General features: G+C 41.1%; 1 protein-coding gene across 6 annotated transcripts in view; it reads right to left on the bottom strand.

The window, feature by feature from the left end:
- KDM6A (lysine demethylase 6A) overlaps positions 1-17,656 on the bottom strand; it is a 794,872-nt gene that overhangs the window by 39,010 nt on the left and 738,206 nt on the right. For all 6 annotated transcript variants that reach the window (XM_082247554.1, XM_082247553.1, XM_082247555.1 and 3 more), the window contains 6 exons: positions 17,465-17,594; positions 15,638-15,743; positions 15,330-15,535; positions 10,743-10,807; positions 9,701-9,775; positions 6,575-6,723 (listed from right to left, as the gene is read on the bottom strand). In XM_082247554.1, the coding sequence (XP_082103680.1) occupies positions 6,575-6,723; positions 9,701-9,775; positions 10,743-10,807; positions 15,330-15,535; positions 15,638-15,743; positions 17,465-17,594 (731 nt within the window). The remainder of the gene's footprint in view (positions 1-6,574; positions 6,724-9,700; positions 9,776-10,742; positions 10,808-15,329; positions 15,536-15,637; positions 15,744-17,464; positions 17,595-17,656) is intronic.

Genomic DNA, 17,656 nt, shown 5'->3' with positions numbered 1-17,656 from the left:
GCTCTTTACCAAGATCAGGGGTGTGCCTCCTCCTAGAACACGGCACAGCTGCAATTACCATGATGCGCACGCGCAAACGGACGTTTTGGGGTGCCGTCAAATGAAGTCCTCCCAGAACGAGAGCGGGCGGCAATTGGTTAACAGACCAAGCTGTCCAGCAAAAGTGGCAATTATTGGGTTGAGACAAACCACTAACACATAGAGGTGTGTTTACAGAGGTCAGAACTGTTGCTGTGACTGCTTAAAAAGTTTTAGCTGGAGATTGGCTTTAATTTGTTAGCCAAGTCTAAGGCTGGCCATACACTATACAATTTTCTTGTTCAACTTCCCTTTAGATTTACCAAAACCATATAATATGAGGTCAAACCTAAACACTTTCAATTTATATGCAATCAGGCAGGCCCTTGCACTACATAGTTTAAGGTAAATCTAAAGGAAATTGAATAAGAAAATTGTATAGTGTATGGCCAGCCTAAGTCATCTAAATCAGCTACTGTATCACAGCGCTGCTGGTTCAAAAGGTGTCTCCATAGATCCTCAAAGTGGAAAGGAGACTCCATAGGAAATAAAAGTGCTAATGGATCATCAGCTGAAAATAAAGGAAAAAAAAAAAAAACTAAAGCTTGCCATACATTATACAGTTTTCTTGTTCCATCTTCTTTAGATTTACCTTCAACTATGCAGTGCAAACACCTGTCTGATTGCATACAAATTGAAAGTGTTTCAGCTGATGATCCAGTTTAGGTATGACCTCAGAACTAGACTTGAAAAACTTAACATAAATAAGTCACCAGGACCAGATGGCTCACACCCGAGGGTCCTTAAAGCGGAGTTCCACCCTATTTTTCCACTTTGCTGTTTCTGGTACATTAACCACTTGCTCACCACCGCACGACTATTCACGGCGGTAGTCAGCACCTCACAGGCAAAGCGACGTAGGGCTACGTCGCTAGCCTGTGAGGCTTTAGGGAGCGAGCGCACGCCGCCGGAGGCGCGCTCCCGCACGGTCACAGACTACCGCGCGTGTGCACCGGACACTCGCGATCGTCCGTTACACCGGGAGAAAGGCAGGCGGCTAATGTAAACAAAGCCGCCTGTCATTCTTCCCTGTGTAAGAATGGTGATCAAACGGTTCTGCTATGTAGGACCGTTGATCACTGTTCTTACACATCAGGCCACAGCCAATCACAGTTAGAAACACGCCCCTAGGGATACACTTAACCCCTCCCTCTCAAAAAAGTTAACCCCTTCACTGCCAGTCATTTTTACAGTAACAGTGCATATGTATAGCACTGACTACTGTAGTAATGTCACTGGTAACCCCAATAGTGTAAAAAATGTCAGTCAAGGGTCAGATCTGTCCTCCCCAATGTCGCAGTCCCGCAAAAAAAAAAAAGAATCGCAGATCGCCGCCATTACGCGTTAAAAAAAACAAACAACAAAAATGACAAAAATCTTTCCCTTTGTTAGTAAACGCAATAATTTTTGCGTAAACCAATCAAAATACGCTTTTTGCGATTTTTTTTTACCAAACATGGTAAAAAAAAATTGGCCTAAAATGTTAAAAAAATTTAGATTTTTACACTTTTTTTGGGGGGAAATTTCATATAAAAAAATGTGAAAAATATTGTTATTTTTGCAAAATTGACACTCTTTTTTTGTTTATAGCGCATGATCAAAAAAAAAAAAAAAAAAAAAAAAAAAAAAAAAAAAAAAATCGCACAGGTGATCAAATACCACCAAAAGAAAGCTCTGTTTGTGGGAAAAAAAGGACGTCAAATTTGTTTAGGTACAGCATCGCACGACCGCGCAATTGTCCGTTAAAGTCACGCAGTGCCGAATCGCAAAATAGGCCCTGGTCAGGAAGGGGGTAAAATCTTCCGGGGCTTAAGTGGTTAAAACAACCTGAAAAAGAATTGGATAGTTTTTTTTTTGTTTCACTTACCTGATTTTTTTCTGAAAATTAACTTACCTTTCTTCCACTTCCTCCCTCTGCGGCCGCGGCCCCCAATGTCCCTTCCTCCTTTGCACTGACTCCTGGGAGATGAGCGTCATCAATCCCAGGAGTCAATGTGCCTGAACCGGTGTCCCTCGTCACTTCCAGGGCAGGCGCGTCATTCCCTGCTGAATGCATTAGAACAGCTTCTGGGCATGCGCAGAACCATCTGTGGGATGGCGCGCCTGCCCCGGAAAGGACGAGCATGGCCTTCTGGGACTCCGACATCCAGGAAGAGGGACACGACGAGGAACGCTCCTGGCTTCAGCTGCCCACACCGCAGATGGCAGCGCTTGACAAGAAATGTACAAGGTAAGTATTTCAACCTGAAGGTAAGTTAAACAGGGGACAGTTCAGAGGCTATCGTTGCTTAAATGCACTAGCCCTGACTGTCCTAGGGGTATTTTTATCATCTCAAAAAAATGTTTTGCCCGGAACTCCGCTTTAAAGAACTCAGTCAAGTGATAGCCAGACAATTGTTCCTAATTTTTATGGATAGTCTACTAATGGGAATGGTACCAGCTGATTGTAAAAGAGCCAACATGGTACCAATATTTAAAAAGGGGCAAGATATATCCGTGGGAACTATAGGCTGGTTAGCCTAACATCAATAATCGAACCCCCGGGCGCCAGGTCGCATTTGCGACTAGAATTAGCGACCTGGCACCTGGGGTGCTCTGCAGGAGGTGTCCTGTCCCTTTTGCGCCCCCACCTCCTCCCCGAGTGCACGGACTTCCGTGCAGTCCGAAAATTGAGGCCCCGGCTTTTCGGCCTTCGTCTGTGAGAGAGAGGCTTCCAACGGGGAACTGGCGCCCTCTTGTGGTGGCCGGGAGTAATGAGTGTTTCCACTGCCTGTTCTCAATGCCTTCCCATCTCCTTCCCAAGAGGAGATGAGAGGGAAGTTTTTGCAGGCTTCATCTCCCTGTCCAGTTTCCTTTGCTTAAACCTAAGTGGACAGGGAGTGTGGTTATTATTATTAATTTATTTTTTAAATTAAAAAAATTTAATTAAAAAAAAATAAAAAATAATTTAGTTTTCTTTTTTTTTCCATTATTATTAATATATATATATATATCTTTTTTTTCCTCATCGCCATGCCACAGCCAAAGGCCCCTTTCACACGGGCTGTCTGATCAGGTCCGCCTGTCAGTTTTTCAGGCAGACCTGATCGGACCCTTCATTCTCCTCTATGGAGCAGTAATCTGCCGCCATCTGATCCTGTCCGCCAAAAACAGACGGATGGTGGTTCTATTTTCTATCCATCCCGTGGATCGGATCAGATGGCATTGGATGGAAAGAGACAGTCTGTTTCCATCCAATTGCGCTATAGAGGAGAGTGTGGTTCTAGTCGTTTTTATGTGTAAATTTAGTATCCATTTTATTAAATAAAGCTTGGTTGTTAGTTAAAAAAAAAAAAAACTGCTTCCTAATTTTTTTAGCTGGCTCCTAGATTTCAGGTGAATTTGTCAAGCCCTGCTCTAAGATATTGGAGGGAATGATAAGGGACTATATACAAGACACTAGTAATGAAAATGGGATCATTAACCACTGCCGACAGTAAGCCTACTGCGGCAGTGCGGCTCCCCTGGGTCCAGCGACGTACCCCTACGTCGCTGGACTCCTAGTGGTCTCGTCGTCGCGCGCCGCCGGAGCCTCGCTACTGCTGTGTCTAGACTAAATTGTCGGGGAAAGTGTGAGAAGACCCGCCTGCTTATGTAAACAAAGCAGGTGGATCTTCTCAGTGACAGACCGAGATCACAGGATTCAGCATAGCTGAACCTGCAATCTCTGTCTGTCACAGAACCCCCCCACGTCAGTAAGCATGAGGCATACATTTAACCCTTTGATCACCCTTAGGGTAAACCCCTTCCCTGCCAGTGTCATAACAGTAACAGTGCATATTTATAGCACTGATTACTGTAGTAATGTCACTGGTCCCCCCAAAAGTGTCAAAAATGTCAGTCAGGGGTCCGATCTGTCCGCCGCAATGTCGCAGTCCCGCAAAAAATTGCAGATCGCTGCCATTACTAGTAAAAAAACAAAAAAACAAAACAAAGACATAAATCTTTGCCGTAGATAACGCGATAACTTTTGTGCAAACCAATCAAAATACGCTTATTGCGATTTTTTTTACCAAAAATATGTAGCAGAAAACAAATTGGCCTAAAATGTTAAAAAAAAATTGATTTTTAATTTTTTTTGGGAATGTTATATAGCAGAATGTGAAAAATATTTTTTTTTTCCCCAAAATTGTCGCTCTTTTTTTTCCAAAAATTAAAAATTGCACAGGTGATCAAATGCCACCAAAAGAAGGCTCTATTTGTGGTGGGGGGGGGGGGGAAGGATGTAAATTTAATTTAGGTACAGCGTTGCACTACCACGCAATTGTCCGTTAAAGTAACAGTGCTGAATCGCAAAATATGGCCTGGCCAGGAAGGGGGTAAAACCTTCCGGTCTTAAAGTGGATAAAAATACGCTCATTGAGAATTTTTTTGTCAAAGACAATTTTTTTGTTTATAGCGCAAAAAATAAAGATCACACAGGTGATCAAATACCACCAAAAGAAAGGTATATTTGTGGGGAAAAAAAAGACGTCAAATTTGTTTGGGTACAGTGTCACACGACCGCGCAATTGTCCATTAAAGTAACGAAGTGCCGAATCTCAAAATAGGGCCTGGTCAGGAAGGGGGTCAAACCTTCCGGTCTTCAAGTGGTTAATAGTAATCAGCATGGATTCATTAAGAATCGTTCTGGCCAGACCAATCTATTAACCTTCTATGAAGAAGTGAGCTTCCATCTAGATAAAGGAAGGCCTGCGGATGTGGTGTATCTGGATTTTGCAAAGGCATTTGATACAGTTCCCCACAAACGTTTACTGTACAAACTAAGGTACGTAGGTATGGACCATAGAGTGAGTACCTGGATTAAAAGCTGGCTTCAGGGGCAAGTCCAAAGGGTGGTGATAAATGGGGAGTATTCAGAATGGTCTGGTGTGGAAAGAGGGGTCCCCCAAGGATCTGTCCTGGGACCAATCCCATTTAATTTATTCATAAACCACCTAGAGGATGGGATAAACATCTCAATCTCCGTATTAGCGGACGATACTAAATTAAGCAGGGCAACACTCATCCACTGCAGGATGTGGAAACCTTCTAAGACGACCCATGAACAAAAAAAATGGAGTGGCAAATGGGGTTTAATTTTGAAAAATGTAAGGTAATGCAGTTGGGTGCCAGAAATACCAATGCAAACCTTTGGGGGAATCCAAGATGGAAAAGGACCTGGGGGTCCTAGTAGACAAGCTCATGCAATGTCAAGCTGCTGCAAGCAAAGCAAACAGAATACTGACATTAAAAAGGGGATTCACTCCAGAGATAAAATAATTCTCCCACTCTACAAGAATCTGGTTCGGCCACATCTCGAGTATGCACCGGTCTTCAGTAAGGATGTGCTGGAACTGGAGAGTGTCCAGAGAAGGGCAACAAAGCAAATAAAGGGACTGGAGGATCTCAGCTTCGAGGAAAGACTACAAGGATTGAACTTATTTTCTCTGCAGAAGAGACGCTTGAGAGGGGATATGATATCAATCTACAAATATTGTACTGGTTACATTAGCATAGGGAACAAACTATTTAGCGAAGGAGAATATAAAAGGACTCGCGTCCATTCGCTAAAATTAGAAGAAAAGTGGTTTAACCTTAAATTATGTAAAGGGTTCTATAGCATCAGAGCGGTAAGGATGTGGAGCATCGATCGTTTCAAAAAACTATTAGATGGGCACCTTAATAACCACAAAATACAGGGGTATACAATGCACTAGTGACAAACACTTATACACACACATCATAGGTGGAACTGGATGGACTGGTGTCTTTTCAACCTTACTATGTAACCTCATATTATATGGTTTTGGTAAATCGAAAAGGAAAATTGTATAATGTATGGCAAGCCTTACAAAGATAAACAAATGCAGCCACCATATTTAAAGTTTGGGAAGAAACTGCAATAGAATACGTTTTTGGGCTGAAAGTAGAACTATAGGCAAATTTTTTTTTCACATTTTGATAGAATAAGGGAAGGTTATAACTCCCGACAGTTTTTTTTTTTTTTTTTAATCCAATAGACAAAACAGGAAGTGAATCAAAATTGCTCCAAAGTGAGGGAATCCTTGGCTTTCACTAGAGCCATGAGAACCAGTGTCCCCACTGGAAGATTCCCCCTCTTTGCTGGAGACAACCCAAAATATGGGATATTCACGGATAATGGTAAACAGAACAGAGAGGGTAAATCTCCCTAACGTGAGCACAGACAGCAATAACAAACTAATTTGTATTTTAATTCCTTTCCACTCTATTCAAAACTTTAAAAAAAAAATGTAGTTATTGTTTAATAATGTTTTAAGTTGGCCAACAAGGGGAATTCCTTGAACTCAAAATTTTCTACAATAATCTACTACCGATAATCAGATGGTAAAAAACGTTTTCCTTTACACAGTTCAAAATTTAAATGAATCCAGAATATGGATTCCTATAGCAAATGTTTTAACCACAGTTTCTAAAACCAAGTTATAGCACAAACCTGGTGTTCTGCTGCCTGGTACCTTCATATATAACTGTACGGTGTTCATTCCTAATATGGTGTGACCAACATGACTCAGGAGATTTCCGGCCGATACCACACGTGCAAATGCTGGAAGTTTGGTCAATTCATGTAGCTGTAATTTCCACCTTTTGGGAAAGTAATTTAAAAATTAAAATGGAGATGTCAAAAACAAAACTTTGCTACTGTGAGCTTATCTAAATAGTTTTTTTTTAGCTTGACTCAAAAAATCAAACAAAATATTTTATATTTTTAAATGTTTCATAGTTTGCATTTAATATGGTCAAAATTTAGGCTTGGGAAAACCTATGCTATCCCTTATGGAGGACAAAGCAACAGGCATTCTTTAATCCCCCCTTCCCTAGGAGCACATACTCCCTTCTTCCATCCATTCCCTTGCTGCTCCATTTAGCTGTCAGGCGCAAAAAAATAAAAGCCATGGTTCATAAAGCACAGGTACACTTCTAAGGCTAGGTTCACACATGTCCGGCTGCAGAAAAACTGATGTTTTGACGTGACTGAACTGATGAACTGAACGGACCGTATGTGTGAAAGGGGCCTTAATCATCTTTTTTTACCTTCTCCTCTTTAGATACAGTGCTGTAAAAAAGTAATTGCCCCCTTCCAGTTTTTTTTTTTTTTGCATACTTGTCACATTTAAAGGTTTCAGATCATCGCACATTTTAATATAAATGTAAAATTCAGGTTTTTAAATTAAGATTTCATTTAAGGGGAAAAAAAATGTCAATTCCTGCCTGCACCCTCTAAAAAAGAATGACTGGTTGTGCGACCCTTAGTGGCAACAGCTGCAAACAAGCATTTGCGATAACTGGCAAGGAGTTTTTCGCATCGCTGTGGAGGAATTTTGGCCCACTCTTTGCAGAATTGTTTTAATTCCACCGCATTGGAGGTTTTTCGAGCATTAACATCCTGTTTAAGGTCAGGCAACAGCATCTCAATTGGATTTAAGTCCAGACTTTGACTAGGCCACTCCAAAACCTTTATTTTATATTTTTGTTTAAGCTAGAGGTGGACTTGCTGGTGTGTTTCAGGTCATTGTCCTGCTGCATAACCCAAGTGCGCTTGGGCATGAGGTCACGAACTGAGGGCTGGACATTCTACTTCAGGGTTTTTTGGTAGAGTGCAATATTCATGGTTCCATCAAATTTGGCAAGTCGTCCATGAAGTTGCAAAGCAGCCACAGACTATCATACTACCTCCACCATGTTTACTTTTGATGCTTGTAGAGTTAAGACTGCAGATAATAATGGGGTGCCGTGAAGTGGCTCTGCAGCTTGCGCATATATTTGCAAATGTGTGCAAACAAAACCCTTTAATGCATATTGTTAAGCTAGGATAATTTGGTTGGTTGCAGGCTGGTCGACGAGTTGAGTAGAGAATTTTCTTTGGTTTTGGCTGACATGTGTCACCCTTCCATCTGTTCCTTGCTGCAAAGGCCCGCTATAGGTGTGGACAATTGCCATTTGTTTGTACTGTTGAATACTGGTAAGGGGACGCACTGGACACCTTTGCCACTATTGTGCTATATGCTGGGTGTCCGATGCTCCCCTGCGCCCTTAAAGGGTGGGCACCCCCTCCAGGCTTACCTGCCCTCTGCCTATCTATTATAATGCATGTGCTTCTACTATGGAGGCTCTAAAATTTTGAGTTAGGACTGCAGATAATACTGGGGTGCCGTTAAGTGGCTCTGCAGCTTACACATGTATTTGAAATTGTGTGCAAACTAAACCCGTTTTAAAGGCATACTATTAGACCCAATAATTTGTTTGGTTGCAGGCTGATCGGTAAGTTGAGCTGGAAATTCTTTGGTTTGACATGCATTGGCCTTCCATGTGCTCCTTGCTGCAAAGGGCAGTTATAGGTGTGGGCAGTGGCCATTTGTTTGCACCATGTTTAACTGTTGGTATGTTTTTTTTTTTTTTTTTAAATTATGAAATGCTGTGCTATTTTTACACCAGATGTAACGGAACGCACACCTTCCAAAAAGTTCAACTTAGGTCATCAGTCCGCAGAATATTTGCCCAAAAGTCTTGGGGATAATCAAGATGTTTTTTGGCAAAATTTGAGACAAGCCTTTTTGTTCTTTTTGGTCAGCAGTGGATTTTGCCTTGGATCTCTCCCATAGATGCCATTTTTGCCCAGTCTCCCTTTATTGTTGAATCATGATCACAAACCTTAACTGAGGCAAGTGAGACCTGCAGTTCTTTAGATGTTGTTCCTGGGTTCTTTTATAGCCTCCTGGATGAGTCGCCGTTGTGAACTGGGGTATGCACATTTTTGATCAAGGTCATTTGGGTAGTTTCTGTTGTCATTATGATTTTAAAAAAAGTAAACGCAGTTGATTGATACAAGATAAAGAATAGAAACATGCGCTATGGAGACGTAAAGAAATGAAAAGGCTGCGGCCTCCCTAAAATATAGCAGTGGTATATCTGAATAATGAGTATATAAAGGAGTAGGAATTGGCGCTGTCCAAGGGGATAATGAGAGGATTTGAGAGATATTATTTTAAATTGTTTTAAGATCATCACACAATATTTGTGATATCCAATAGGTTTACACCATTATCCCCTTGGGCAGCGCCAATTCCCTACCCCTTTATATACTCACAGTTGATTGATAAGTGGCTTCAGCCAAACACCATGAGTAAAAGAAAAGTTTTTGTGTTATTATATTCTCAGAAAAACGGGCAAGAAATCAAATTCTTGCCAGGGTATGTAAGCTTATGAGCACTACTGTACTTGCATTTCTACCACTGACACAAATCACTGACCCAAAACAAAACTTTTTTTCAGGTGTTCCGGACCTGCTCATTTCAGGTCAGAAACCTGCCCATGTAAGTATAAGGATGACCGCATAAACTTTAAAAAAAAAACATTTTTCAATGGAGGCTCCAATATCTTATATCATGACAGGAACTAAAGGATAACAACTTCAGGAGTCTGTGCCTTCAAAAACAAGCCAGCAATGAAAAGCTCCCTTATTTCTATGCTCACAGGTTCCTAGTCCTGAGAGTTCGATTGAAAAAAACAAAAAACAGCAAAAAACGGCACATAATATTCATCTAAAAAGCAACATACATACTTTCTTTCATCAGACAAGTCAATGTTGGTCCCAAATTTAATAGTTTTAAAAGGGCCTCTTCTTTTCCTACCAGGACTATGAAAAAAAGAAAAAGAAAGGTGGAGACTGCATTAATAAAGGAAATTCGGAATAGTTAAACAACTATATATATATTAAAAAAAAAAAAAAAAAAAAAAGCAACAGTACTTATTAATTCAATAATCAATTAATTCAAGGCCTGTCCTTTCCACCAACCTCCGCTCACACACATTCATAGAAGCTGTACTATCACTTCCATCAGTGAAAAGTGCTTGCTTTTTGAATGGATAATGGGAAGGTGAATGAAAGGTCTGCCTCCTCCATTCATAGATTGATTTTCATTGCAACATTTTTTTTTTTTTAAACATTTTTAATTTTTACTAAGCTTAGGCTTTAGACTGCCTGCTTTAGCAAAAACATCACAAAAGGAGGCAATAATAATAATGACAAAGATCCATTTTCTGCTTCAGAATATACTAAAAGATATTGTGAGCATATCAACCATTAATATTACAAATTCTCCTGGTTTATGAAATCACTGCATTACTTTTTAAGTTCTGGCAACAGGGTAGCCCAATTTGTGCTGATTATGTAACAAATGATTTGACAAAAGCGAACTGAAGATCTCAAATGTTGGTAAATCATTTGACACAAAAATGCTCATGTCTTAAAATTTCCATTTAACTGCCCTGAAAACACAACTGGCAGTGCTACATAATGCAGCGAAACAGGAGAGGGGCTGCAAAAATAAACTTTGCAAGATCAGACAATCATCACTGAACGGCATATAGCAGTGGTGCTCAACCCTGGCCTACAGGGCCCACTAACAGGCCAGATTTGCAAGATAACTGAAATACATCCCAGGTGATATCATTTGCTGCTCAGTGATTGCAGTACTCTAGTCTGCATCTCCCCAAGGTAATACTTAAAATCTGGCCTGTTAGTGGGCCCTGAGGACCGGAGTTGAGGACCACTGGCATATAGGATATCTTTAATTAGGACACCAATATACATTTCTACTCACTTGTCTGAGGATGTGGATTCACTGTCTGAGTGATCTTTGTGGTGGCTTTTTTTCTCATTCTCCTCCTTTAGAAAGCATACAAAAACAAAAGGATTTACTCAATTGTACAAACTTGCTATCAAAGTTGGGAATGCACATTTAAAAAGCATTTTATTCCAATTTTAATTTATGTGTCAGACATGTATTATTATGGGGAGGAACAGGGGAGCAGAATAGGATGGAGTTATGGGATTTAGATGATTACCAAATGTCCCTAATAAATATTCAAATAAACTGATATATCATAAAAAAAACGTCCACATCAATAAAGTTTCAAACTTTGATTTTGTGTTATTTCTTGTCTTGATATTACCTCCAACTGGTGTCCTCCCTTTGTAAAAATAAATCCATCAGAATCTAACATACATGTAGTGATTCCCCTGTGAAGTGTGTTCTCACCTTATTAGTATGGGTTTAGATGTTCTATATCAGCGGTCACTAAACGGCGGCCCGTAGTCCATTGGCGGACCGCATGATGCTTCCGCCCGGACTGCGAGGCCGTATTCAGCCCCCTCCTCACTGCAGCTCCCGGCTCACTCGCAGCCGGTGTTGTCCTGACGGGCCGCGAGTAGGGGTGTGACGTTCCGCCCCCTGCTTCTGACTGCGGCTCCATCTCGGGACTTGCACAGCTGTTTGAGGACGCGCGGCCGGCGGAAGTGACGGGGTATAGCAATCTGAGCAGGTATCTGTCAGAACACCGGGCAGCGAGCTAGGGTGTGACACTATGTGCACGCCCCGCCCCCCTGTTCGCGGCTTTTGGCTCAGCTCCTGGCTCCAGGTATGTGGAGCACATTTTTAGGGGAGAATAGCTGCACAAGCTTTAACAAGTGTGCAGAATGGCATATTTTGTTGTGCTCATTATAGTGCCCCATAAAAAAAAAAAAGTGCCCATCAGAGTTCTCCCTTGACATAAAATGTGCCTATCAGCGTGCCCCTTATTTTATGCTAAGGAACATGCTGATGGGCATATTTTAAGCTAAGGGACATGCTGATGGGCATATTTTATGTTAAGGGGCACTCTGATGGGCATATTTTATGTTAAGGGGCACTCTGTTGGGCATATTTTATGTTATGGGGCACTCTGATGGGCATATTTTATGTTAAGCGCAACACTGATTTACACGTTTTGTTTTGCCCATCAGAGTGCCCCCCTAACATAAAGAGTGCCCATCAGCGTGCCCCTTATTTTATGTTAGGGTCACGCTGATGGGTATATTTTATGCTAAGGGGCACGCTGATGGGCATATTTTATGTTAAGAGCAATGCTGATTTACACATTTTGTTTTGCCCATCCGTGACCCTTAACATAAAATGTGCCCTTCAGAGTGCCCCCTAACATAAAATGTGCCCATCAGAGTGCCCCCTAACATAAAATGTGCCCATCAGAGTGCCCCCTAACATAAAATGTGCCCATCAGAGTGCCCCTAACAAAATATGTCCATCAGCTTGCCCCTTATTTTATGTTAATGGTCACGCTGATGGGAATATTTTATGTTAAAGCGGAGTTCCACCTAAAAAACAAAAAAAAATACATAAAAATACCCCCGGGACAGTCAGGGCTAGTGCATTCCACAATTGATAGCCTCTGAACTGTCCCGGGTTGCACTTACCTGCAAGAAGAAATACTTACCTTGAAAATGTCTTCTCCAGCGCTGCCATCTCAGGTGTGGGCAGCTTGAAGCCAGCGCGTCCTCTTCCGTCCCACGATGCACTGCGCCGGCCCCGCCGTCACTTCCGGGTCTGCAGCGTCATCCCTGCACAGCTTCTGGGCATGCCCAGAAGAAGCTGTTTAGCAAGGTATGACGGCGCCTGCACCGGAACGGACGTCGGGGCCGGTGCAGGCGCATTGATTCCTGGGAGCGATGACGTTCAGCTCCCAGGAATCATTGCAAGCCAGGAAGCGACGACTCGCCGTGGCCACCGAGGGGAGGAAGAGGAAGTAAGGTAAGTATATTATCTTCTAAACAAGGTAAGTTAAAAAAAAAAAAAAAATTTGCGATTATCCATTTGTTTTTCAGGTGACCCGGACCAAGAAGATGGAACAAACTTTCATTTTCGGGTGGAACTCCGCTCTGATGGGCATATTTTATGTTAAGGGGGCATGCTGAAGGGCATATTTTATGTTAAGGGGCATGCTGATGTGCATATTAATGCTGTGGTACACACTGATGGGTATATTTTATGTTAAGGGGCATGCTGATGGGCATATTTTATGTTAAGGGGCATGCTGATGTGCATATTTAAGCTGTGGTACACACTGATGGGCATATTTTATGCTATGGGGCACTCTAATGGGCATATTTTATGTTAAGAGCAACGCTGATTTACACGTTTTGTTTTGCCCATCAGCGATCCCACCATCAAAAATGTGCCCATCAGAGTGCCCCCTAACATAAAATGTGCCCATCAGCGCGCACCTTATTTTATGTTAAGGGTCACGCTGATGGGCAAATGTTATGCTAAGGGGCACGCTGATGGGCATATTTTATGTTAAGGGTCACGCTGGTGGGCACATTTTGTTCTGCCCATCAGAGTGCCCCTAACATAAAATGTGCACAGACTTGAGATTTGGACCTCGGCCCAATGAAAATTTTAGCGACCGGACCTCCTTGAATTTTAATTCATTACCCCTGTTCTATATGGTCAAAAACCACCTTTTTTCAGTGTCAAATCCTCCTTTAGGCCGCAGTACTCCTGAAGGTTTAAGATTTTTCAATGGACTTAAAGAAAAGGATTTTACAAATAAAAAATTATATTTTAGCTATTTACCCAGTTTTGGTATAAAGAAAAATACATGGTATTTTACTTTTCTTTTATTGTCGAAGACTATTACTGGCACTAGTTCCGGAGTACTTGATTTTCAGGGTACTATGTAGATTTTTTCCCACAGAAAGCACACAAGTTGGTACAGTATGTTTATTTTATGCTCATCACTTGTAATTTTGTTAACTGGTATCTAGTACACAACATCAAAAAAAAAAAAAAATGTTATCTTGTGAAACCCTTTAAACAGGTTAAAGGGGACCTGAACTCCAAGATGTGTACATAAACAACAGGCAGAGGTCAAAGGACTAATTACCTGTGGACTCCCTGCAGCTGAACCTTCCCCATTACGGACTTGTAATGCCTTGTTCTGCACTGTATCGGTGTGGAGGCAGCCATCATGACAGAGGCAGGACTTTGCTTCTTCATGTCAGAGCCTTCAGCAAGAACAGTGAGCAGCACAACAGTGACAAATCTTACTTCAAAGCTGCTAAGACCAGCAGTAAGACACAGTGCTTTCACACTGCAGATAGTTACGAGGCCATAGGCACAAGAGTATCATGGCACCCTTACATATCAGAAAGCACATTGCTATTTTTCAGACAGAATTTATGACAAAAAGGTTAAATTTTTCAGGGTACTGCTTAGGCACAATTAAAGTGATATTATATGGTCTATTTTTAAAAAAATTTAAAAAAAAAACGTTCCATTTACCTGGTCTGTGCAATGGTTTTGCACAGAGCAGCCCTGATCCTCCTCTTTTTGGGTCCCCCATCGACCTGGCTCATCCCCCCTGCCAAATTCTTTTATTCAGACACACACAGTCCGCGGCTCGTCACATCCTCAGCTCACAAGTTTTGACTGACAGCAGCAGCATCTAATGACTCCTGCTGCTCTCCTATGAGCCAGGAGAAGAGCTGCTTCAGAGTGCACAGTGCTGGGCTGCGAATAGCCTCAGGTGAGTATTTAGGGGGGGTGCACTTAAAAGGTTTTTACCTTTACAACTGCTAACATTTCGAAATATCCCCAATAAAATAAATTGTTTTACTTTCTGAGCTTTCAGTTCGACTTTAAGGGTCAACCCAAGCTTTCAGACATTGTTATACCCGTATTTGGGGTGTAACATAGGGCTAATGGGAATCCACCCCGCTGTCACTTCTTACATTTGCGGGGCTATGCAAGGCTTCACTCGCACAGTCACATCATTCATTCACCGAGATCTGTGACTGAACAAACTGCAAGTCTCATCTCCTCCCACAATAGATGGATGTAGAGTTCTCAATGGAACACAAGTGCAGTAATCACGGCATTCAAAGTCAACGGACACTTCCTACAGCTCACCAACTGAAAGTCTGTACCTATGTATGGACATCGAGCACGGAAGAAGAGTCTTGCAGGAGGAGCTTGGCATGGCACCCACAATTTCGCCCCAAAAAAAAAAAAAAGCTAAGTTGACCTTCTGAACATGTTACTCCCAATTATTTAGGGTGCAATAGGTTCAGCACCCTCCACCTCAACCCCCCTCTTTTCTGTGACAATGGGTGAGGGTTCTTCTCCCCAAAGCTGCTCACATTTTATAAAATGGCTGATGGTTCTCAAACTCTGAGCATGCTGATCAGCGCCCTCATAGTTCAGACACTTCCTGCAGCTCAGTAACTGTCTGCCCCTATGTATCCTTTGAATGTACTTTTTTTGTTTTTTACTGCAAATATTTGTACACTAAAGGTGAAGTTTAAGCAATAGGTCTTGTTTCAAACAACTCCAAAGCAATAAAGTGTTACTAACTCTTAATGACTCCTGGAATGAAGCAGCCTGGTACTGTGCATATTTTGCAATGGTAGTATGTGAGCGACTACTCTCACAACGCCAAATTTTCTTTGTTCCAGTGGGGTCCCAGTTTTCGTCTGAAGGCTGTAATAATTGTGTCCGCACTTCAACTATATGCTCTGTATTTGCTTCAACCAGTGTTTTAGTAGAGAATAATCCAAGATCTATCAATACAAGAGGAAAACATTTTAACTACAGGCAATAAAAAGAAAACAATGATTAACAAATTGCCTTGTGAATGAGCTTACAAGACAAGACAAACAAACCTAGTTTAAGTGCTCCAGCAAGGCCACGGATAACAGTGACAGGATTGTTTGGATTTGTGCAGAATTGATGCAGAGGTGGAAAGAAAGCATCTCGCTTATTCTCCAACTGTAAGAAACACGTAAAACATAAATTAAAACTGACAACCCACCTAGGGCCTCTGTAGATGGGGTTAATACTCAGAATCAAGGCATACAGCATGGTTTTAAGTGCTTTGGAGATGCTCCGATTTATAAGAATTTTCTTTATCTTTCTCACTTGCTCAAGAAGGTGCTAGAATTTATTTTTAAGTTGCTTTTGCATTTATATTAACTTGCATAGGAAAGAAAAGCAGCTCAGAAGCAAACAATTCAATTTACATTACCACCTAAAAGAAGCCTCTATGAAGGAAACATCTAGGCTCTCCTAAAAATACCATTACCATGGTTAAATATAAAAAAAGAGGGATAGGTGGCGCTGCCTAAAACACGTATGAAAAATGTGTCCATATTTAAATTAATAAAATAATAAAAGGTGCTATTTCTTTAAAACCATGGGTACATAAAGGCATAAGTGATATTACATATGTAATACAATAATCATCAAATATAACTTCAACACACTGTGCAATATGAAATGATGCAAAAAGCAGGAGTGGATTCACCTCTGCATTTTACCACCAGAGACTGGTTGTTGCACTTATCACTTTATCATCCTACATGGACGTATGAATTTTAGGATTATATTCATTAATACATATGTGATAATCTGTGTATTGTACTTTTTGCACCTTTTTGCATCATTTAAAATTACAGTGTGTTGGAGTTGGTTAGCTTTGATTATTATTGCATTATGTATGCAATATATCACTTATGCCTTTATGTATGCATGGTTTTAAGGAAATAGCACCTTTATTATTTTATGGATTTAAATATTGACACATTTTTTTCAAACATGTTTTAGACAGCGCCACCTATCCCTCTTTCTTATATTCAATTTCATATCCCATATGTTGGGCTATGTGAGGTAGGCTGCAGCCTTGTTGAACACATCCTAGCACGGAATTCATTTACCTTACCATTACCATGGTTGTCCACTAGCTGAATGTCATCTAGATTGATTATCTACAGTGGTTTTCCGTTCAGACATAATACAAAATCCACATCAGGAGTTGTTTCTTCAACAATGGCATCCTGCACATTTCTCAGTACAGGTTTAACCTTACTTATAGTTGACAAAATTGTGGGGGAGGAGGGATGTTTTTTTTTTTTTTAAATAGTGGGACAATGACTAATAAAAGCTTGACACCAGGTCTAACTGTTTAAATCATGTGACAGTTTTGCTATGAGCTAGGTATTCGAAAGGAAGAAAAAAAAAAAAAAAAAATTCTCCCTTCTCAATTACAAATCAATTCCTTTACATGCGCTTTTAGATATAGCTCCATGGAGCGCAAATCAAGAAGTGTACAGCGACCTACCCGCTAAACTATTGTGTTTTGACAGGGTGACTGGCTCCCCGCCAAAACACAATGGCCTGCCCTTGCAGCCAATGCTGACCAGATGCCGATGGGCAGATTTTTTTCCTGATATGCCTATTTCAAGAGAATTCAAACAGGCTGCTGTACACATGAACCAAATGTAATCTGGTTTCTGTTGAAACTGCCAATAACGGTCGAGATTTGGCCTGCGTGTACAAGCCATTAGGAAGTATAGGTGTTTTGTGGCACTTTATAGTGCCTTCTAGGGGACAGCAACCTTAGCTTTAATTTCTGGCTAACTATATAAAACCAATGCAGTCCATAAGCCAATAGTGTTACTACATGTTTTTAAGCATATTTTTTCTATACTCACATAAATGCTAGGCGTAGGTGGATTTAATTTATCTGTTGGTAACGGTGGATAAGGAGGTGGAGGTGGTCTTGGTGGGGGGCACTTGTCCAGTAAAATGCTACTGTTTGATAGACCATTCTTGCCAAGATTCCTAGACAAAATAAAAACATGCACAACATTATTAAACATGCACTACACTTACCGTGTGAAGGT

This window comes from Pelophylax lessonae, assembly GCF_965119305.1.
Source record: "Pelophylax lessonae genome assembly, chromosome: 2".
Classification (NCBI taxonomy): Eukaryota; Metazoa; Chordata; class Amphibia; order Anura; family Ranidae; genus Pelophylax; species Pelophylax lessonae.
Note: the sequence above shows the minus strand (reverse complement) of the source record. Positions and strands in the feature narration are given on the sequence as shown.